A 23576-nucleotide genomic window follows, 5' to 3' on the forward strand; every position below is an offset into this window, starting at 1 on the left:
CTGCCAAACTGCATTTGGGTGAAAACCGCCAGGTGTTTCACTTGTGCGTGATGGGAACAGAAATGTCAGTGTGTCCCTGCTGCCAGAGGAGATCTGGCTCATCATGTCTTTCCCCCACCTAGACCAGGGCAGCAAGAGGTAACCTGCTGTGGGGCGATGGGGACACTTGCAATCAGGAAAAGGACTGGAGAAGGACAAGGCACCTCCTGCCTGGATGGTGGTGGATGTCCAGGCACCTCTGCCCCTACTTTTGTCCTCCGACAAAACATTTAGGAGATGCCAGAAAAAAAGGGTCAGGGGAGCTAGGGGAGCCCGAAGGATGCCTTGACAATCCCCGGTCTCTCCACACCGTGTCACCCTCTCTCCACTCTCCGGCTCTGCATAAACCCAGGCTCCGAGCCTGCCCATGGGGGCACCTTTGGGTCTCCTGGGCCAGCTTGCAGCTGCACACAGGAGCCTGTGTTCCTGCTCTGTGCTCCCTTCTGTGCTGTCCTCTTTCTGCCCCTTTTCTCTGCCTCTTTGCAGCACAGAACCATTAGCGTTAACCCCAGCTGGAGCCAGGCAAATCCCTAGGGCAAAGCTTGGTGTCTGCAAGATGCTGACAGCACCTTGAGATCACAGCCTCCCTGCTATCTGCCCGAGGAGTTCTTTCTTGGTGTGGCCTGGGTGTTTGGCTTCTCTCTCTGTCCTCCTTCCAGCGCCCTCTTAGCAAGGAAAGGGAAATTCCCTACTCCTCCCACCCTGACCTCCGCTTTTCCCAATGATTTGTACTTCACAGCAGCATGGGTGTGTGACAAAGGATATCCTTTCTCAGCTTCATCAAGAGCAAAGAAAATATAATATATATTTATATATATTATATATATGTATATATATAATTAAGTTTAAATATTTGCAGAGAGATCACAACTACCTCGACCTTGCTAAAAGAAGCCTGTACAGCAGAGGGGGTGAATAGTGACAAAATCCAGAGCAAAGGCAGACACCCAGACACCGGACCACGACAAATGTCTGTGGCAGCGCCTGGGCTCTCTGTGTGAAGCCAAGCCCAGCGCATGGCTGAGGCAGTGCTGGACCCCTGGCTGAGCCCCTCAGCGTGCACCGGGCCCCGTGTCCCAGCTGGGTTTGGGAGGGAGCAGTGATGGGTAGGGGACTGCCACACGCCTGCCCTCTGTTGCCGCAGCTCATTGGCTGCTCAGTGGCCTTGACCAGTTCCCTCTGTGTGCAGCTGCCATCCCGCTGCCTGGCTCTTGCTTACACCTCCTGCCCCATCACACCCCACCAGGGACCCTTCGCTCCTCCGGTGCTCGCCTGACTGAGAGAGGCCCTTCATGGTGCTGCTACTGGTTCTCCTCGGCTGCCGGGTCGCGGCATGTGCACTCATCCTGGTCACAGTCAGCAGCAAACGGGATCACCTGGGGAGATCAAAGGGAGATGTGAGCCTCTGCTTCAAGATCCCTGGCTCCTGGCACCCCTATGCCCTTGAAGCCCTCTCCACCATCTCCAGTAAGGATAGACAGACACTCTGGGCTGTGCTCTGATGTTATTGGCATTGTGGAGACTGCCAGGCCCCATGCTCACTAAGAAAGGGGCTTGGATACAAGCTGTCCTCAGCTGAGTTTTACTCTTAGCATTTTCCTCTGTGTTAACTTGTGTTTCAAATTTTGCAACCAAGGGTCGGCTTGAGTCATGTGCCCCCCCATAGTCAAGCCCTGGGGAGAAGTCTCCCTTGGTGGGTGCGAGACATTTGGATTAAGGCTGGCAGCGGTAAGGCACCTCTAGATTTCAGTTTCACTTTTCTCCGTATTAGAAAAACCCCTTGTCCATGTCTGAGCCCATGTATCTGTCCTTCAAGCTACTCCTGGTTCTTCCAAGCTCAGCAAAGCATGGAGGTAGAGCATAGCATTATCTTCTGTAGCTCTTGAGGGAACTCAACCCAGCTGCCAGCTGCAAAGACTGACCTCCACATGACACAATATATGAATCAGGTAGATGCATACAGTTCTTGTTCATTAAGGATTAAGAAAACCCAGGCAGGCCGGAGGCTGTGTGAGCTGGAACAGCCTTCAGTGGGGCAGGCAGTGGGTCTGTCTAGGGCCGCTCACAAGCTGTGCTGCTTTGAGACGTCCCATGCAGGTAGAGCGGCTCACTGCACATTGCTTTCTCTACAACAACTCTGTGTGGCCAAGCAATCTCATGTCACCTTAGCTGGTGACAGCAGAATAAGGTGGGAGGGAGCCAGCAAAGCATCTGGCTCCTGGTTGACAGTTGTCCAGTCATGGGCCATGGGAGCTGAGAAAAGAGTTTCCTCCAATGGTTTTATACACACCAGGCTCAGAGCCAGGAGGTTTGCTACTGTTGAAGCACGTTTGATTTTTCACAGCCTAGACCAGCAAGAGGCTGAAGTGGTTTTGCGGTGTTTAAACCCCGTATTCCTGCATCTACCTTATCAGAGGTGTGCTGTAGGCTTGTGCCACAGGAGATCTGAGACCTGTGGGGGATGTGAGCTGGGGCTGGGTATCTTAGAACTATGGGACTGAATCCTCTCACCTTTCACTGTGAACCTGTCCTTTATTTTGGTCAGAGATGCTGATGTCTCAGACCTCCTGAGAGCCATGCCTTGCTCTGAGATGTCATGATATTGCTGGAAGGGTTCACTCATCACATGGGTGTAGAGCCTTTTCTGTTCTATCTCAACTGGATCTTCCCAGGATTTTATTTTAACTTCTCTGTGTGTATGCGTGATGAAAGGAAAAATGATTCAAGCTCCACAACAAAGATTGAGAAGATCCAAATTCACATATTTTTGCAGTGAGAAATTATCTCATGCCATACAATTTGTTTTGCTGTTGGACATGCTTAGGAAGGATGGGCTGTGAGTGCTGGATAGCAAGTTGGTGGGAGGGGAGGTTGTGATGCACAAAGAAGGATTTGTGCAACCCCAAAGCCAAGTTGCTCCCTCTATGCTATTCCTCCCTCCTTCCTTTCCTGGGAGAACTGGGAAAGACGGTCCGTAGTGGATGGCAATGGACCATCCCAAAAATCCCCTAAATTATATGACAAGGTGACTTCTGTCTCACCATGGCTAGCACTGCATCCTATGGAAGTAATTTCACTGCATCTTGTTTCCCAAAACAAAAGGAAATCCTGTGAACCTCAGTGGGAGACGGGCTGAGCTTTCAGTCCCACTGGCCTGAGGCCAAACCCCACTGCTAATCAGTGGGATGATGTCTATCAGCTTCAGCTGGCTTTGGTTTAAAACCATGGGTTTATTCTCCATTTGTGGGAGAACTGCATTGCAGGCTTGTTTCCAAGGCCAGCAAAGCCAAAGAGCATAGCTAGCGGTCACCACTTAATCCTAAATCCTGGCCAGCACCACGGAAGATGCTCACTTACCTTCCTGGAGGACAGTGTGGAGGAGCAGCAGTCACCCCCATCATACTGGCAATATGCCCGGTTGTTGATGGTGTCGCACCAGCCGTCTGCTTGGAAAGGCTAAGGCAGAGAAATGAGTCTTTGCTTAAAGGGTTGTTCAAAAGCAGAAGGTTACCCCCAAAAGTAGAGACCCCAGGTCTCAGGCCAGCAAGGCCACTGGTGCACCTCTGGTAAGTGCCAAGGCCCAGTTCCACCACACACCATCTCCTCTCCAAAGCCAAAGGGCGCCAGAAGACTGTTGTCCTAACTGATGTGTATGGAGTAGTGGGTTCTCAGAGGGCAGTAGCTGTAGTTCAAGGATCAGGGAACTGTGTCAGAAAGTGAGAAAGAAAATCCACATCATAGAGAGGCCCACAGCCTGAATACCACAAGTCCCCATTCCCATCTCAGTGCTTCTTCACAGAGTCCATTGCCACCTAACTAGAAGTCAGCTCACCATCTCATCTGGTTATCCACCTTCCCACGCCCCTCTCACTGTGTCTCCACCATAATCCAAATCTCTGTATGTTCACAGCTGAACAGCTCTCTGTAAGAACCTGACTAACTCTTCTCTCTAACACCCTTCCTACCAAAGAGCTTTGCTCTGAAGTTGAGCTTGGTGATCTGGCTTGGACAGCTAAGTACAGAAAGGCTGTTCTGATGGTCCATAGAACATCCTGCTAGAGGATCAGTCTCAGGGAGGCAACCGCTTTATCTCCCTTGGAGTACAAGAAAGGTTAAACAAGGTCAGGAGTCTCACAGAAGTACTTGCACTCAAGCTAAGACAAGCATTGGCAAGCCCTGGTTGCAAGGACTCTGGCTTTTCCAGAATGCTCTTGCTCTGGTTCTGATCCCTAGGAACATGTCCCCAAATTCCACTAGACTCTCCACTGGAGACTCTAGTCCTGTCAAGCCCCGCTTGCCATGTTGACTAATAAGGCTACTTATTTGGTGGCCAGCTGTGACAAATGGAAGGGATCTTTATTAAGCCCCAGCTCCCTACAGGAATAATCCAACTCTGGACTGAGTAGAGAGGGCATTAACCTACTGATAACCAGAAGTATTGGTAATGTGGCCACCTTCCAGCTTAAGTCTTGGCCATCTTCCTCCTCATTTCTCTTCTTTGCGGCCCAAATCTCACTCTCTGTAAGGAAATGATATGGTTGAGTGGTGGGGGATTCTACATTGCCAGAATAATGGTGGGTCCTCTTTGCATGGAACAGCCCAGTGCCTTTAGCTGCTCTCTTGTGAGTTACTGGTCCAGTCTCCCTCAACAACTAGGGATTTGCAGAGCCCAGCTTGCCTTGGAGCAGCTCAGATGAATGCTCCATCACTACAAGCTTTCTTTACTTTCAGCTCTAACATGGAAACAGAAAGCTATTGCAGAGGAATAGCTTTCTGTTCAGAAATGTTAAATGGCACAAGCAGCCATTCAGAAATCCATTTTATTGTTGTTTAGTTACATGAGTCATCATAAAAGAGAAACAAGCAACTGGGGCTGAGAAGCAGCCAACTAGGGCTGAGAAACAATGCTGTACAACTGGTGCAACCAAACAACGTGCATGTGAAGCACCTGCAGTGAGCTGTCAGGAACGATCCACAGCCGAGGTTTATCACAGATACACATTACCACTGCCAAGCAACAACCAAATGTGCTAGCAGAACGGAGAGGCCATTCATTAACTGAGTGATTAGTAATGAAATGTTTCTCCTGCTTCAGGCTCTGTGATGGTAGCTACTGGCCCAGCCATCATGGCCAAACTCCAAGATGACTGCTGCCATCAGAAAGGGCTCTTGGTGGAAACCTGGCCACCCTTTTACTCATGAAAGCAGCTGACCCATTTCGCTGAACCTGGTAGCCCCAGATGACAATTAGGCTTCAGAAAACATGCAGACCCAGCCTTTGATGGACACTTGGCTGTAGCACCCCTAAACTAAATGACAGCCAGCTGAAAAATGTCACCGTACAGTGACAGTCCGGCATCCACTGCACCAAAGCCAACATGTGGGACTGGAGATAATGCCAGTAACTCACAGGAAAAAAACCATGCCAAACCCAGGGAACTGATGTGGCTTTTTGTCACTGTGACTCACAAGGAACAGAAATTAGCTCAATGCAGCCTAATGACACTTCAGGAATTAGCAGCAGGGATTATGGCAAACCACTGAGTCTCTCTGTACTATCAGTACCATAGCCCCTGGGGCCAAATCCAGGAAGCCACAGAGAGATTGCATTTGCCTGGAAGGTCTCATGAGAGAATAAGAAAGAGTGCACATTCCTACAGTTGGGAAATTGAGGCACAGTCATGTTAGGTAGCTCACTCAAAAATAAGAAGGGATTTGGCTCCTATTATTGCTGTCACAAACCATGTCCAGAGGAGACCAGGGTACAATTTCACCAAGGCAGTAGGGTTAACACTCCTCTTCCATTGAAAAGCATCAGTGGGTCTTAAATGATAGTGATCAAAGAAGGTCTCTAAGCCACGAAGCAGCTTTGAGCACCGGAAGGACTGGGGCAGGGATGCTGAGGCTGTCCAGTGCGGGGATGCAGGCAGGGTCCAGCCAGGGCTGCTGGCAGGAAAGAGCTCTTCTGGGTGTGAGCTGCTTTTGCAGCCTTCCACATGGTAGAGTTTTTCCTTGAGCTTTGCTCCATATGTCATGACTCACTGGCAAAACAACCCCCGCCACTTCGGTAGTTTCCATACAATTATGGGGAGGTTTGCCCATCCCGGCTGCACAGGTCTGAAATGATTTCCAGATCTTGTGTACAAGGTGTGTGTGGGGGGAGAGACAGGGACAGAATGGGGAAGGAGAGGCTCTCAGTTTCTCTCTACACCTATTAGGGCTAATTGCCCCCTCCTCTCAACCCGCCGGAGCCCGTACCCCACCCTAAACAAATACAGGCTCCTATGGCAACACTTGTTGGGGAAACTTAACAACTCATGCTCCAAATTACATTGGAAAAACATATGAAGGGAAAATAAAAAATGACTAATTGGACTCAAGGCTCAGGAGAGCTAGGCACAGGGTTCGGGAACTGCTGTCCCTGCCCCTCACCCGGTGCCTGCAGAACACAGTGAGTCCCGCTGCTTCACCTCATCAAGAATCTCCACCTGGCTTCATCTTTGCAACCAGCAAGAGCAAAGTAAGGTTCCAGTGGGTCACCCCTGAGGCGCAGGTGCTTTTGCACTTGCAGCAGTCTTATTGTTCTTGCAAGAGTCATGGCAAGGGAGGACATGGGCAATGCAAAGAGGAAAACCCATAGAGACTCTCTTCAGCCTGTGCTTGAGCCATGTGGCTCTAGAGAAAGCAATGCCAGTGGTGGGAGAAGGGAGGTTTTCCCCTGTTGGTGACTCGCAGAAACACCCAATGTTTTAAGAAGGCAGGAAAAAAGAAAACACCAATGTGTGTTCACATCCATGCCATGTGAAGGCAATGGATGTGATCAAGGGAAATCGCCGGCTAGGATTCTGTCTCCAAAATATGCATACTCCAGTGCAGGGGAGAAAAGAGCTGGTTGAAATGGCTCGTATAAACTAGGAAGAAATGAATAAGGTGACTGCTGCAACTGCTCCACACTGTGTTAAGTGGTAGGGAGCTGCTCAGTTAGGCGGCGTGCCACCGAGGCAGCCAGGGAGCTGGGCTCTGTCAGCGAATCTCCCCACTCGCGCCATTCATCTTCCTTGTTTATTCAGACAGGAGCTTCAGCGGGGCGTGTGTTAGCACGTGGAGGTGCAGCATCTGGCGCTGCCCGGCCTGAGCCCTGCGCTGCCGGCATAAAAATAGCAACCACGAATCAAGAGCTTGGCAATTTAAATAGGCTAAAAAAACACAGGCTCCCAAAGCTGGGAATAGGCACGAGTGAAAAGAGAAAAAAATAAAGAAAAAAAAAAGGGAAAAATATTTCAGGCAAATGAGGGATATGAGAGAGGACTAGTTATATCCTGCTGCATCCCATGCAGAAGCATCTCAGAGGGCTTGGTGGTGAGGTTTCTCTTGAGGCTGATGGGAGATGCCATGCAGGGAACAGCATCTGCGCACAGTGTTTTCCCACCGTCCGTGCGGAGTCCCTGGGGCTGGGGCCAAGCTGGATGGCTCCCTCCCCAGGGCTGCCGTACTCCCAGCAGGAAGCCCCCAGTGCCATCAGCGAGGCAGGCAGGGTCCAGATGCTCTTCTTCAAAGCCACCCTGTATGTAGGTTGATTCACTGTGAAAGAACGTCAAAGGGTGCAACAGAATGAGGGAAAGATGAAGCATGAAGAATAAACCACAGATTCCATCAGTATCATACATATTTTAGTGCTGTGTCACAGGCATTTGGTGAACACTATGTCCCAGGAATGCAGGTTTTGCTCTGGTTGAGCAGACCTGAAGGCCCAGTACCTTTCTTTTGGCATTCCAGATTCTTTGGAGGAAGGTGGAATAAAGAAAAACCAGTGTGCACCTGCCCAGTTGTGTAACCGAAGAGCTGTAAGACTCTACTGCGCTGCTGTTGTGATGGAAAGTGCTTGTGGTTTCTGTCTGTCCATAGCTACAGAAAGCCCAGATCCCAGTTTCAGGAGATCAAATCCAGCCTTAATAAGCAAAATGTTTCCCCACAGCCTTCATGAGGCTGTGCAGGTCCTGAGCCCTGTGACTGTGCTGATCCCATCCAAGGAGAGTACAGTTTGCTTTTATGCTGCTTCTAAGTCAGCACAGATTTTGCTGTTCTTTCATCCCTCCCTTTGGGCACCAGCATTGACCTTGAACCCTTTGCAGGCTGAGATGACCACAAGCAACCCTGCAGCTAAGGAGGTCCAGTTGTCTTTGTCCTTGGCTGTTGCTTTCAAAGCAGCTCCCAAAGAACAGGGGAACCATCATTTTGGCAGGGAGACTTGCGGGGACCAGCCCTGGGAAAGCTGCCACTACTGTCAGATGCACACCCTTGCGTATCAGCTTCACTGCTATTTATTCCACTCTTGCAATGGATGAGCCATTAGTGGTTGAATGATCAGCTGGAGGAGACAGGAGGGAGATGGCATGACAGGAAAGATGGGAACAGGACTGGGCAATAAGCATCTGCTGGGGAAATGTCTCCCTCCACTGTGCACATGGTCTTCCAGGAGCCTTGCAAGGTTTTCAAGAGCAAGTCCCCAGAGGCATCAGTGTGTGCTCAGCATCAGAAATGAAGAAGTAGCAGTGCCAGGCTTTCATGCACAGCTGGAAACCTCAGACCATTTGGTGGTAGAGGGATGTCAGCCCAATCCGGGGCTCACTGAACCATGGGACTGAACCTGGAGTTGTCCCACAGTTAGAGACCACTGCAGTTTCAGGGGTCTAAGACATGCAAGAGAAGCCACGTTCCAGAGGCAAGCCACTGCATGTGGCAGGGGGGAGCAGGCATAGGTGCATGGGGAAAGGAAAGCACTGAGAGGCTGCAGCAGCCCTTGGACAGGGATAGGCAGAGGGCAGCTTCTCCCTGACAGATGCCTTTTCTTCCTTCCCACCTCAGCCACTAGCCAAGGTATTTCAGAAAGCTCTGGGAGGTCCCTGGGAAGACTGGAAGAGTACCCAAAGCCTTGTTAGAAGTCTGGTTCACTTAAAGCCCCTATGCATCCACCACCCAAGATTGGGTGCCTGGAAATTCCCCTTCCTATCCCTGCCCACATACCTCCGACATTGTTCCAAATCACTCTTTCCCTGCAGAAAACTGGGGCTGGTGTCAGTCCCTCCAGCCACAGACGTGGCAGGAGCTAGTCAAAGCGATGCTATAGCGCAGTGTCCCCAGGACACATCCCTTTCCTTGCACACACACACTCATGCTGGTGAGGCAGAGAGCCCGGCCATTCTTGGCTCCCCCTGCTTGCCCAGGGAAGTTGACTGGGAATGCAGACTGTGGGAGGAAATGACAATGTTCATTGTTTGGATTAAATATTTTTCTTGGCCCATTCTCCATTGCAGTGTGCCTTTTATTTCATTATTTTTTCTCCCCCCCTCGACACCCCAAACACATTTACTTTCCCTCTCTCCTTCCTGAGGCTCTCCAGCAGCAAGGAGGAAATCAGCTCTGCAAAACACAAAGAGGGACGGAGAGGGGACAGGGCTGGCTTCTGCTCAGAAAGCTTTTTGGTATGCCTCACTGTCTGAGCCATTCAGAAGCAGCCAGCAAGCTCTACCTGGCCCATTGCAACCAGGGAAGCAGGGTGAGCATCACTCAGAGGAGAGCTCCAGAAATCTGGCAAGAGGAGCCAGGGACAAAGTGGCCTGAAGAAGGGAAAAGAGACACAAATTACTACAGACTTCATGCTTCATCCACTCTTTCTGTGTCTCCCAGGTTCTGTCCCCTGAAGTGTCCCTCTGCTCCTTTTGGACCAAGGCAGCCATCCCTTGGAGTCCCATGCCTGCAGGATGGCTTGTCTGGAGACATCATGGACCTGCCCTGTCACCTCAGACACAGCCAGAAAGCAAAATGGAGAAATGCCAATTGTTTCTGAGCTTGCTGGTGTCCCCAAGCTGCTTGTTTGTCAGCTCAGCATGCAGACTGCTTTCATCACATCTCAGGTCTTCAGGAATATCTGCTCCAGCTCCAACATCCTCCTCCCCAGGCCTCACTAAGAAAACTGAGGTTTGCTGCTTGAGAAAGTACTCCATACACTCGAAGGAATGCTTCAAGGAAGAGGTGATAGACAAGAAAGCAACTTCCTGCTGTCTGGTTTCAGCCTGTGTGCCACCACTTGTACTGCCATGCCCAAGGCAAGCAAAAGCCCAGCTCCCAGCAGTCTCGGTACGTGGCTCTAGGCGTTCCTTAGACAAAGGGAGTTCCTTGGACATGGGTTTCCTGCAAACATCTGGGCCTTGTTTGAATCAGTCTGGATTGAGTTTGGACAGGATCAGTGTCTGAAGGGGGATGGACAGCAGAGAGGTTAGATTTCTGCTTGGTATCCAGCCTGAATGATGCTGTAGATGACCATACCAGGAGACCAGGTCCTTGCCTTCGTGTGTGAAAGTGCTCCTGTGTCCCAAGACAAGATTTGGCTTGGACACACTTGTGCTGCAGAAGTATGTGGCCCTTAGGGCTACTGAATGGGGATGCATCTCTATCCCTAGTTTGCTCTGTGCCTTGCTCCTCAGGGACCCCATGTCACAGCAGACAATGATCTGTGAAGGGCTTTGCCACAGTCTATGGAAGCAAAATTGAAGAAAAGGCTGGAAAGCTGGTGCAGATGAATACCACAGCAACGGAGGTCTTTGCTTCCATAGAAGCATCTGTGTCCGTGATTGATTTATTCACAGTGGGATGCTTAGCCTTGTCCTTTTTACACCCTGATCTCAGTGCTAACAGGAGCAGAGAAACAGAAGCAGGAAAGAACAAGTGAAGAGGAGCAGAGGAAGTTGTCATGTGTCAACAGTGCTCCTGGCAAGCATGGCGATTCCTGGAGATGGGTTCTAGTGCTCACTGTTCACAGGGATGCTGCTGCGTGCAAGAGAGAAGCTAGGACTTCCCATGCCATAAGTACCAGCCTGCAATCCTGCCCTCAGCAGCTCGCCTGCTGCATGGATTAGATCTCCTGCCAAGCCATTTGTGCAAAATATGTTGCAGGATAGAATGGGTTATGGAAAACAAGCCCTGAAAACCACAAGGGCCTCCTGACCCACTTGTATCTGGTTTCTGCCAAGTTCTTGTTACAGATCTTAAACAGAAAGAAAAACAATGTACAAAGGATGAAGGAGCTGAAGGGGAATGAATATTCGTGTTGGAAGAACAGTTGGCTGGACTATGTTTGGGGATGTTTGTTTATTATCAGAAGCAACTCATAGGTTTTTATTTCAGCTTTCAGTGGCTTGACACTCCCTCTGTGTCACCAGCTGCATGTCTGAGACCGCCAGGAGAGGGGAAAGAGGGACATGGATATGGATGGAGGATGGCACCTGAGCTGAAAGAGGTAGAGAAGCAGCCAGGGCATCCCGAGTGCAGACCAGCCTGTACAATGAGGCCTGGGGGAGCTGAGGTTGCCTCTACCTTTTTGAGCCTCCACCACCACTGTTGATGTGCCTGGATGCTACTCATGCCAAAGGCCCCCATTTTTCAGGGCTCCTTAAGCCTGTCCCTGCAGGCAGGAGAGTGGCGTCTGTCCCCTGTCCTTGCACCATGCTGGTGTGTGACCATTCTATTTCCCTCTGCTTTGTCTTTTAAGAAAATCAAGTGTCTATAATCACACTCTAACTGTGTGCAGGGGACAAAGATCTTCTCATAGTTTAGAAGAAGTACGCCTCAGCTGAGATTTTTGGAAGAGAAATAGATTTATTTGGGCTCATCCTCTGGTAGGATACAACCCAAGCTAAGCATCCCATGCTGCTCATGCCAAGAGCAGCACAAAAATGTATTTAGTAGGTATGTAGCGAGGTCTTGCCTTCTACCTATCCCGCATGGAGGGCTTTGCCTTCACCAGTCAGAGGCCAGGTCTGATCCAGAAGAGATCACCACCTGCAGTCCATGCTCCTCATGCTCCCCCATCATTTGCACTTGCTACATTAAGCATGGTGGAAGGTATAGCCCTGCCTGGTCCTTTCGGTATCTGTTTGTGGCCCTGATGTCCACTGATTTGTAACTTAAAACTACTACTCACCCCTGCAGCCTCATGTGGCAGGCAGACAGTGCACAGTACTCAGTGTGTCCAAAGCACTTTCCTTCACCTGTCTGGAACAAATCCCTTGCCAGTCCCAGTGAGGGCTCCCCAATTCTTCGTCCTACCTAGCACCTCTGTGACTTGGCAAACCTCCAGCCACCTTCTGTTCTCCAAAGCTGGTTTAGGGTCTCCTTGAAGGGTAGCTGTGGCATCCCCTTAATAATTTTGAATATTTTTTCCAACAGTGCTGCATCCTCTTGAGATGTGTAGGCCAGCATGTACTATCCAAAACTGGAATGTACCAGAATCTAGGGCGGTCCTGTCTGGAAACAAACCCAGTCCTGTTTGGTCCCCCGGATTGCAGTGGTTTTAAACTTTGGCATTGGTGAGACCCCTGACGGAATAGCAATCATGTGGACTGCCTCTTGCCTGCTTGCAAGAGCAGCAGTCACATCCAGTAGGTTCCTCTCTGCATTTTCAAAGCCAGAGAGCAGACAGAGGAAGAGTGCAAGATGGATAAAGATGTCATGGAATGCTCTCACAGGGACAAGAGATGAGAAAGTGATGATGTGAGCATCACAAGAGAGTGAATGAATTCTGGCCATGTTCTAATACCTAGTTGCTCTAGACAGCCTCCTTGGAGAAGCTGGGGTGCCTGTAGTCCCCATTGCCTTAAGCCGCAGGAGTGCAGAAGATCTCTTTCCCAGAGTGGAGCATCCCACCATGTTTCTGCCTGGTTTCCTGTGCTGAGCTTTGTCATGGTACAAAAGCCCCCCCCAGGTCTGGGAGGAGGGACAATCAAGGCACCCTAGCCTGCTTAATGGTGAGGAACAGAGGCAGCTGCCTGCAGCTGGAGCCCAGATGCAATGATTTGCCCAGGGAGGGAGTTGCACGCTGTCTCCTGTCACATTACAGCACAGCAGGACCCTGAACTTGGATAAGACTTCCCATGCCCCCTATTGCATATGCCTTCAAAGGGGTTAATTCTGGCTGACAAATGCTGGACACAAGCCGAGCGAACATTTTGTGCATGCTGCTGGGAAGAGCTAAGGACCCGTCAGGGTCCTTGCCTACCTATTAGATTGCGAGATTCAGGAACGTCTTGCAAACCACAAACACACTTCAATCCCTATCTCATCATTTCCATTGTAAATGGGAAACCTCAGGAAAACCACAAAACAGGGAACAGATTAGTGTTTACGATTGTGATAACATGACCAGCAGCACACACAAGGGCTGTGAGACCTTGTCCTCATGTGGGGAAGACCTGAGAAATTCCCAGCACCTCATGCTCACAACAGCTTTCTGGTATGGCCTATCCTCACCCAGGACATGAGGATAAGACCTCAAGTCAAAGTCTCTGCACATTCCCTCAGCACACAGGCAGGGCTGTTCAGAGCAAAGCACAGCAAAGCCAACCTCAACCAGAGAAGGCACTGAGTCACCTCAGGAAGGAAATTGCTATACGTGGAGGCACACCACAGGTATAGTAGCTCTTGTTCAGATCCAGCCATACCGGTATGAAGCTCTTCCTCCCAGTGATCTGTCCAAAGCATGCTGCCTTCAATCCCTTGCAATAAACCCTTTGCATATTCACACAATAATGAAACAGAGCTAGAGGTGGAGGTGAGGTCATCATGTTGCAAAATGTAATTGTTCCCCAGCAAAGCCTGCCCACATTCACTCTGACCACTGCAAGAGCACCCTGTCTTTCTCTGAGTGTATTTGAACAGCAGAGTGATAGTTACTCCATCCTGTGAGTAACACTAAAATTGATGACAACATACCTGAACTTTTCCACCTAAACCACAGCCACAATGTGAGCCACAGGAGCCCCTGCGGTGGTTGACAGAGGGATGCAGAGCTAGTGAGCTGCACAAACTAGGAGATGTGCTATAGCAGACACGCTCATGCACAGACTATTTTGGAACATGGTGGGAATAGTCCAAGGGAGCAACCTGGATCTCTGTACATGCTGTATCCTCTTTTGAAGACAACAGCCTCACTTGCTCTTTGGCACAGGAGGAGGATAGCAGAGAGGCAGTTACCTTGTGATGGCTTAAGAGAACCTGCCCCAGATGTTGCAAACACCTCCCAAGCACACCCAGCAGATGAGAACACCAGGACCATGAGCACCTCCTCCCAGATCAAGCCAGGGAGGGGGGGTTTCTCTCTTCCTCTCTCCACTCAGCCCCAAGCTCCTTCCCGCAGTGCTGCCATCTGTTTTTCTACTGATGGCAGGGGATGAGATGTTCCACTGGCCCTCGAGAGGCAAAGCACGCTCGGCACTAACTCATATTCCTGATGGGCTCCTGGAAGGGTCCCTTACCGAAATACGTGCCTCCCTGCTCTGGTGATGGGGAACTTGGCAAGGCACAGTGGGAGACCAGGAGGCAGACAGATGACCAGATTAATGGAAAGAGAAGGGAAGTGGGAAGAGAAGCAACAGATGAGCAGGCAGGCTGATCTGCTGCCAGCATACAATAAAGATGAGTGAGAATCCCTCTAATGCCATTGTGTGGTGACCTGAACTTTCCAACATGAGGCAGGGCTCCAGCTGGGACTGGAAAAGTTGGGTCTTGGCTACTGCTCCCATGCCGCAGCCTGAGGTGTCTCCACCAGGGAGAGACAGTACAAGCAGCCAGGTGTTCTGGATTTCTCTTACATAGGGTTGTTCCCCAACTGAAGCATCCAGATGAGAAAGCTTCCTCATCCAACACACTCTTGGCACTCAATGGAGAGGCAATGGCATCTAAGGAGTGACTCACACATGAGGTGACCTGGGCAGTCTACTGGAACAGCACTTTACTGCCCAGTAGAGGGGATAGGCTGGGATCCCAAAGAGTTTTTCTCCAGTAAGGGATTACTGTGAAATGAGGGGGAATGTGGGACTAAGAAGCCCCATGGACATAGCAAGTCAAGCCAAACCACATCAGACCCAGCAGAGGCTGTGCTCTGTCCCTGCAGGACATTGTTTGTGCAGGTAAATGAAGGGAGGAACAAGAAAAGGAGATGGGGGAGCACCATGCACCACAGGTAGGTGACCAGTTATATTCCATCTCTACACAAATCTTGTTGTCTGATGTCCTCACATCCTGCAAGAGATTGAGTCCCAAGTTAAACAGCCTCTGAGAACCGCAGTGTTTTTGGTCACAAGGATGGGGACAGAAGAGGTATAGGAATGAGAATGGAAGCCAGAGAGATGAGGTGAAAACAACATTCAGGGCATTTTCTGTGGTCAAATATGTACGGGGAGGATGGATGGGATGCTGGTAACACCTCCCTTCTTCCCAGTGCCGAGCAGCAGCTCCCAGAGAAGTATTTTGAGACACGTTTGATAAGAGTTACTCTTTATGGCAAGACAATGATTACTGTAAAACACATGTGAAAAAAAGTTATCTAGGAAGACCTGCCTTATCAATTTAACCTTAACAACCTGCAGCATCATAGAAGAAAACACAATGAAATGAGTAATCAAAGACATGTACGTGAGAAGTGAGGAGGAGAACAGGAAAGAGGCAGCTGTGAGCTGTATCAAAAAAAGGAGAGCATCAGCTGAAAGAAACTATCCGAGGATGAATCTTCATTAGTATTACAGTGAGTGACTGTGACCTTAAAAATAGGCCTGCACTGATGAAACTGCTAATGAAGAAGAAGGCATTGTTCCACAGAGAAGATCGGGATATCTGTCAGATAGTTAGATGACCTGAAGGACTAGACAGAGAAACAGGATGACATTCACTTCTATAAAATTGAAGGGCAAGCTCTTGTACTTATGGTAAAACATCTGCTGTTAGCTTGCAGCTCATCAGTTGGAAACAAAGGAGGTAGAGAAAGATCTGATCTGGGTGTACTTGCTGACCTCAGGATATCTCTGAGCTGCCAGACTGATGCAACTGCAGAAATAACAGATATAATCCTGTGTCCTATCAAAAGAGGCATCCCCAGTACAAGGAAACTGTGCAGGCCTTTGTTGAGACCTCAGCTGGAAGAGTATGTACTGCTTAGTCATTGCTGATGAAAGATTAACTGAAAGCAGAAAACACATTAAAAAGTCTTCAAGACTTGATGAAGAGCATGGACTCTCCACCTTTTGGTAGGATACTGCATGATTTTTGCTTCCTTAACCTCTTTTATGCTAAGAATGCTGTCTAGGTTTGCTTTCCAAAAGGGGATGACAAGCATCCAGGAGCAGAAAGAGGTCATGTTGGCCATGAGCATGGTGGCCAATGAAGAAATAGTGACTGTTCCTACAAGATGCTGGGACTTCAGGTAGTTGGTGCCTATCTCTCTCTCTCTCTCTCACACACACACACACACACACACACACACACAAATACACAAATAAGCTGGCAGTTTCCACCATCCACTATGGGATCTCTTGCTGAAGACACAGATCCAAGGTGAGGTACACGAGGAGGAAAGGATAGGTTTGGTCTGGTGTACCTGAGCCTAAGGGAGCATCCTCATGTCTGTGCCCACTTTCTGTCACCTGAGCTGCACAGGAAGGGAAGATGAAGCACCTCACACCCCATCTGTTTTTATTTTGGAAGGACTCAAAGAGCACAAAGAGCACTTACTCCCTTGCTAGTAGGAGAGCACAGAGAGGATCACCACAACCGTCTGGACTCCTTTTTTCATGTAAGCCCATCCTACTTCAAACATGTTGCCCCAGAGCTGAACTAAAAGATGGGATTTAAAAAGACCTGGAACTCCCAAAATGCCACAGGATTCATTGCTAAGCTCTCTACTATCAAACACCTCACTAGCACACAGTATCTCATTCCCCTACACTTGCAGCCCATGCTTTGTAGTAGACACACACAACACAGCCATTGACTTCGGGAACCAACTGCTGCACCTTCTGCTGATCAGAACATTTCCTTCCTGGGGACGTGCCCCCTGCAGCATCACATTTTCCACAACCCTTCAGCTGACAAAGAGCTGAGCTAGGCAGAATCAGTGAACAAAAGTAATCATTTGCATTAAAAAGAGCCCATTTAAAAAAATTATCAGCAAAACCCAAAGCTATTTTTACTGTACAAACTTCATTTACATTTTTTTTTTGGTAAAAATCCTAAATTTTTAGCAGAGAGCATTCCAAAATACCCTCTCTTTTCACAAGTAGTGCTTGACAAAGACTGCCTATTTTTAATTTCCTTTGTGAACTGACTCCAGGCTGCCTATGACTTTCTCCTGCCTGGTCATTATTCAAAGCGAAATGAGTGGCTAACCAATTTCTGCAAGGAATTCTTTGTCTGCAGATTCTTCAGGAGCAGTTTGTTTTGCATGTACAAGGCTGGAAATCCTAGTTGTTTTGGTTGGACGCGTGAGTCACACAGGGCTTTTCTGGATCCATGTTACTCTAGAACTGCGGTTCTGGTTAAGGAAATATTCAGGCTTGGAGTCAGCACAGGCTTTTTGGGGATACCCCTTGCCAGTGAAATCCTTTTGCTAGAACATTCTTCCTAGCCTGGCCAGAAAGCTACAGGCTAAGAAGGAAATAGGTTATTCTGCAGCTTTCATTCCCCAGTGTCACCCTGGCTGCAGGAGACCAGAGATGCTTCTCTGGCCTTTCTGGTCAGCCAACAAGCCCTGGCCCAGCTCATATGGAGTAAATATGAAGTCAAAGCCACCCAGGTTTTTGCTGGAGCAAGTCTTCATATTGCCACGAATTCTACTGCAAGGAGCAGGCAGCTCATATTGTGGGCAGGGGGGACTTACCTCGCATGACTGGATGCAGTGAATGACAGAGGGGTCTGGATACCACCGCAGCCTACCCGTGCACACAATATGCTGAGGAGGGAAAAAAAGAGTGGTTAGGGGAGGTGGCAGAGGAAGATCAACAGCCACCAGTGCTTTCTAGAGGCAGAGGGTTTCTCACAACACTGCATTGCTCATTGCGGTGCAGAAAAGCAGGGGCACCTCCAGGACCCTCTTCATTCACCTCTGCCCTGCAAGGAAACCCTTTGCAACCTGTTTGGTTCACCCACAAACCAGGATACATTGTTAAGGCAGACATTAGACAGACATGCATGTATATGTAGATGCATATAGATGCACAACTGTGAGAGAACAAAGAGAGGTGGTGGGGACCACCAGAGAAGTGAGCTTGGATAGCTCATAGTATCTGACTTGGCCAGAAGTTGGTGCTTGCAGGAAGCCACTCAAGGTCATGGCAGGTTGATGTCTGCCATCACCCCTTTGCACGATGCTGGATTCACCAGCTTCTCAATCACACAGGATGCAGGTTCAGCTAGTTATCACTCAGTGTCTGTATCAATTTGCTCACTGATCCCTGCTCAGGCTCTGAGACCAGGTCCCAGGAGGACTCACCTCCCTGGACCTGGCCTGAAGCAGATACACCAGACTCACATTCACTCGCAGGGCTGTTATTGCTGGTATTTACGAGACATGAACTCAGTTGCTGCAGCCAAATGGACACAAAAGCAAGATGTGAAGGGCTCGGTTTTATTGCGCTGGAATTCACCATTCTGCTCATTGAGCAGGGGTTTGTGGGGAGCACTCATTATACAGGGGGAAGAAAAGCCCCACCGCACATGCAATTTCCTCCTTGTTAAAGCTCAGGCAAACTTTGAAATCTGAGGCTCCATAAAACAACGGCTAGCCTGTGAAAGTGTCCTAGGATGCCCTTCACAGCACAGGAGTTGCACAGAGGGGCACATATGTTTTCTCCTAGCCTCCCATTTGAAATGTGTAGCAGCAGGCAGAACAGCTCCAGCATCCCTGGCTGGAATAACATTTGGAGATAGGGCAGCTTTGCTTGCCCTATCCCCAAATGTGAGAGATAGATGTAGAGACCTGCTGCAGGTCCTTCTGCTGCATCTTCAATTGAGACAGTGATGGAGCTAGTGCAGGATGAGGTCCTGGCAACCCCCAGCCAGCGTAGGGAAGGCAGACCTGCAGGAAGGAACTGTCAGATGTGGCAAAGGCTGGGGTTGCTGAATGAGCTAGCCAATTCCTGATCAGTCCAAAGGATGTTTGCGACCTAACCCTACTGTGGTGTTTCATAGGTGGTTGTTGTGCAACTTGAATGGCATTTTAGCATACTCATACTAGTATACTCATATTCCAGGCTGGGAAAAAAGGGCAGAGGGCAAAACCTGCTCAGCTGCAGGATTCAGCGAATCAGAGCTGAAAAGAGAACAGGACCATGCCCTCCACGAGTGGCCTCTGCAGCTCCCTGTGTGGTTCACCCCATCCTCTCCATCACCTTGGAAGCTTGGCAGCTCCCTGGAATAGCAAGTTCTTGGAGGCCTGGAGGAGCTAAGAGGGGAGCAGAGGCAGGAGCCAGGGCAGAGAGGAAAACAAGACGGTGCAGGGAGAGGGCTCCTGGCACGGGGGAGCAATGCTTCTTAAAATAACACCTCTTCTCCCTCCTCCTCCTCTCTACAAAATGCCTCCCTCGCACGAAAGCCCACAGCCGTGGCAAAAGGGAAGCCGAACGCCACTGTCTTGACAGGCCAAGCCATCTGATCTCTCAAAGGCGAGGACTCCTTCCAAGGCTCGTGCTTAACCGTCCCACACACCCCAGGCATCCTCACCCCCCGGCAGCGATTTGTCGTGGATCTGATTCAAAGCAATGTACAGTAGTATCCACAGGCACGATGCTGGGCCTCCTGTGGGTTCCCAGGAGGAGGGGAAAGCGTTTGGATGGGAGCGCTGGCTCCTGGGAAGATTGTTTGCTTTTCTTTGTTCCACCTCCTTCTCTATGCATCTCATTTTATTTTAAGAAATATTACCCCAGCAGAGCTGCTTTTTGGGAAATTTGTGCCTGGAAGATCCAAACTATTTGAGTTATTTGAGCTGGTTTGCCTACAAAATGACTAAGAGATGGGGAGGGAAAGGCTCCCCAGCTCCAGCAGCAGAGGCAACAGGCCGGCCAGCGGGTCCTGGCAGCCAGAGACACCTTTCAGCTGACAGTGCCCTGCCTCCTCCCTGGCAGGGAGATGCCTACCTGGGGTTCCATCTTTGCTACCAGGTAACTGGGGACCCAGGCTCACACCATGCAGGGGCAGCCTTTCCTATCCCCGCACCCAGCAGCTTAGCATGTTTAGACATGCAGCATGCCCTGAAAAATCAGTGGGATTCCTGCATTTAACTTCATTCATTGTGGTATCCTGCAACTCCTTGAAAGCTGGCTTAGGAGCTGATAACTTACTGAACTGAACTTTGGTATGGGACAGCAGGAGGCTGTGCAGTAGCATTTGCAGGGGAGGGAAGAGGAGAAAGAAATGGTGAGAGGGAGGAGGACCCTGGCACTAGAACCTGGTTATGGGGAGCAGCAGATACCTCCAGAGCATGCAGCCTGGGCAGCTCCTTGGACCCCACAAACTCAGAGTTCACTTTTGCTGCTTGTCTTTCCAAACCTTACCCTTCTTCACACAAGGTAGAAATTTCAGATAAAAACCATCAGAGAGGAGAAGAGAGGGGCTCCCCTCTATGCTGCCTCCACCTTCCTGCTTACCTGGACTCTGGTGGGCTGCAGACGGTGATCCATCGTCTCTGCAGTTACGTTGTCGGGCAGTATGACAGGGTCGCTGGGAGGTATGATACAGGAGGGCATGCACACAGCACCTGCAGGAGGACAGAAAGCCTTGAGGACTTCAGGAACAAGGCAATGATGTTTTTCTGGGAGACACTAAACCCGTATGTGTAGGCTCCTTACCACATCCACTACTCCACTACAGGGTAGAGATGGACATAGAGGAGAACCTTCTCCTCCCAACCTGGGGTGACAATTCCTTCTCCAAATCCTGAATTATTCAAGAATATACAGGAGTTGTGGCCAGTTCCCTTCTCCCATGAGGGGAAAATTGAAGGTACCCTAACAGACAGATTCAGGCCCTGATGGCAGGACATGGGATCCAGCATGAAAATAAGTCTGTCCTGGGTGCTATGGAATGTTTATTGAAATATTAAGAAGCCTCTTTCAAAGCTTTTTGCCGCTCTGGATTCCCACTGCCTTCCTATGACCCAGGAAGATAAAACAAGCTGCAAAAAACACATTGGAAAACTAGGTGGATCCCAGCCCTAAGCCCAGCCTCACATCAGGTCTGCCCAAAGCTGAACCTTAGTAGGCCCTGCCCTGGGACTCTCCTCAGCCTGTTTTGATCAGACCCGGCGAAGTGGTGTGTTTGCTTCAGGATGATACTGGCTCTGCTGAAGCATCCTGTCCAGCGGGATGCCAGACTGAGCACTGCAGCTTCTCCTGAAAGCACAGAGACCAAGTCCTGGAGAAAGAAATGGATGATGTGGTCCCTCAACTGGCAAAAGTGCCCTGCTACACGCAACTGGTGTGACTTTTATCTGGACCTGCCACATTAACCCTGCAAATGTCAGCAGCAGTAGCAAGCAGAGAGACCTCGAGGGGGATGAAAGGCTAGAGATTACAAAAGTTACTGCAAAGGGCTGGGTTTACCCTAGAGACAAGTCCCTGCTCCTTCTGAAAAGGAGAGATGCTTATACTGGAGCCAGCTTTAGCTTTGAGTCTTGCCCATGATTACAACCAGCTCATGCACAAGACTAAAGCCAACCCTGGCTCTATGTTTAGAAAGAGAATGAAAAAGAAAACAGGATATTTTTAATGGATCTAGTGGGGATTGGTACAAGAAGAAGAGTCATCACGACCATCAGCTCTGTGGGAGGGCTGAGTCAACATGAAGTTTGGGTTTTGGTTTAGCTTTTGTCAGCCCTCACCTATGCCATGCCCCTGCTCACACTTGTATTCCACAAAATTCAGCTCTGGGGGTGGTGGGCAGGTGCCACGTAAGCTCTCGCACAGTTTGAACTCCTCTGTCCATGAGCCCTCCTTGGTGCAGACGATGGGAACCTGCAAAACAGAGGGAGAGCAGCCAGCTTTACTACCAGCAGCAGCAGGGCTCACCCTGACTGGCCACTGCCCAGCTCTGAGGGGAATAAAATGCAAGCACCAGCAAAGTCCAGAGGGAAGTTCTCCAGGGCAGCTGGATTGCAGCAATCTGGTCCAGCCTAAGTGTGCTTTGCATTACTGACGAGAAAGCAAATTGTTTTCCAGCTGCTGCTGGATCCCACCAGAGGGAATCAACTGCACTTCTGACAAGACCATTCCAGCAGGTTGGATGAGAAATATGAGTGGCAGAGCCAGGCAGGCAGCAGCCTCCATCCCCAGGTAAGCCCCTTGGTTAGCAAGCCTGCTGCAGCAAGGTCGCCCATCATCCCAGGTGAATGCATTCGCAGCAGCTCCCCAGACCCATTGGAAATCCTCTATTTTTGCTTCCCAACCCTTTTCACTCAAGAGAAGCAGGCTTGCTTAAGACCACTGGTTTTTGGAAGAGCAGGAGATCATCCTCAGGTGGTGGTGCGCTCTGTGCCATGGCTGGTATCCAGCAAGAAAAGCTTTGGGTTTGCAGGGCAACTTGCTGTTTGAAGGTACAAGGGATGGCCAAGCTGCCATGGGGCCCCTCTGCACAGCGGGGCATAGGGAGCCCTGCTCTTTTCAGGTGTTCTGCAGCACAGCACTTGGCCGATCTCTGCCTGCGCCCCAGGTCACTCACCTGTTGCTCCTGTGGCTCACAGTTGAGGACGCACTGGCTGTCCAGCTCGAAGCCCTGGGTGCAGTTGTACATGCCCTCGAAGACATGAGGGGGTGGCTCACACACCACAGGGATGCAACGCCCCTCTTCCCACTGCCCGCTCTCCAGGCACTGGACCTTCAGGAACTTCCTGGGAAAACACAGAAGGGATAAACCCCCACTCAGCCAGGACCTTTTCTCCTTCCAGGGGAGATTGCAATGATTTAGGAGCACCAGATGCTTTTTCCTTGCTCACTTTCCCACTGCTCCTCATCTCTTGTGGTGCCTCTAAACCATCTATCTGCCCCACAGCCTCTGTGGGTCCTGGGCTGCTTTGTCTCACCCCCAGTAGCTACATACTTTGCTATGCATGGATGGAGCAAGCCTCCAACAGTCAATCCTGCTGGCATGCACCCAGCTAGTCCAGAGGCTCCTCTTTGTAATCCGTCCAGTTCTGTCAATCCTGCTCTTGACGAGGGTCCGTCATATCCCTGCAGACCAATACTATTCTCTGCTGCTAAAACAGCCCAGGCGCAGGCTACTTGCCAAGAAAATTATGAAAAAGAAAGGAAGAAAAAGAGCAGGAGCAGAGCCCAGCAGGTTTTTAGTCTCCTGTCCTTGGCAGCAACAGACACCACATCTTTTACATCGAGGCATCAAAACCCCATGAGGCATCAGGCTGGACGGGATTGCTCTCCCAGAAGAGGACCGCAACCCCAGACTTTGACACACAGGTTTTGATGGTGCTGACAGGTTTTACCTGAGCCAGTGTTAATTGCTGTCTTTAATGACACTTTTTCCCCTAACCCCATCCTTCTTTGCTACACAGCCTGCTCCAGCTGCTTGCCCCTGCCCTCTCCCACCATCACTGCCAGAAGGCAGGGCTCCAGGCTCTGAGTTATGAATTTTATAGCATGCCACAGGTATGTGGAGGGGGTTTAACTGGGTTAGAGAAACCCCTGTAGGAGACACTAAATTGCCCC

General features: G+C 50.0%; 1 protein-coding gene across 1 annotated transcript in view; it reads right to left on the bottom strand.

The window, feature by feature from the left end:
- Nucleotides 1-819: 819 nt before the first annotated feature.
- Nucleotides 820-23576, bottom strand: part of PAPPA2 (pappalysin 2) — an 87303-nt gene continuing 64546 nt past the window's right edge. Inside the window, exons 17-22 of the mRNA XM_062602201.1 lie at nucleotides 22576-22744; nucleotides 21740-21872; nucleotides 20508-20617; nucleotides 17744-17815; nucleotides 3397-3495; nucleotides 820-1415 (exon numbers count right to left, since the gene is read on the bottom strand). Coding sequence (XP_062458185.1) covers nucleotides 1341-1415; nucleotides 3397-3495; nucleotides 17744-17815; nucleotides 20508-20617; nucleotides 21740-21872; nucleotides 22576-22744 — 658 coding nt within the window. The 3' untranslated portion in view covers nucleotides 820-1340. The remainder of the gene's footprint in view (nucleotides 1416-3396; nucleotides 3496-17743; nucleotides 17816-20507; nucleotides 20618-21739; nucleotides 21873-22575; nucleotides 22745-23576) is intronic.

Source organism: Pezoporus occidentalis, unplaced genomic scaffold (genome assembly GCF_034315485.1).
Source record: "Pezoporus occidentalis ecotype Australia unplaced genomic scaffold, CSIRO_AGI_Poc_V1 ctg76, whole genome shotgun sequence".
Taxonomy (NCBI): domain Eukaryota; kingdom Metazoa; phylum Chordata; class Aves; order Psittaciformes; family Psittacidae; genus Pezoporus; species Pezoporus occidentalis.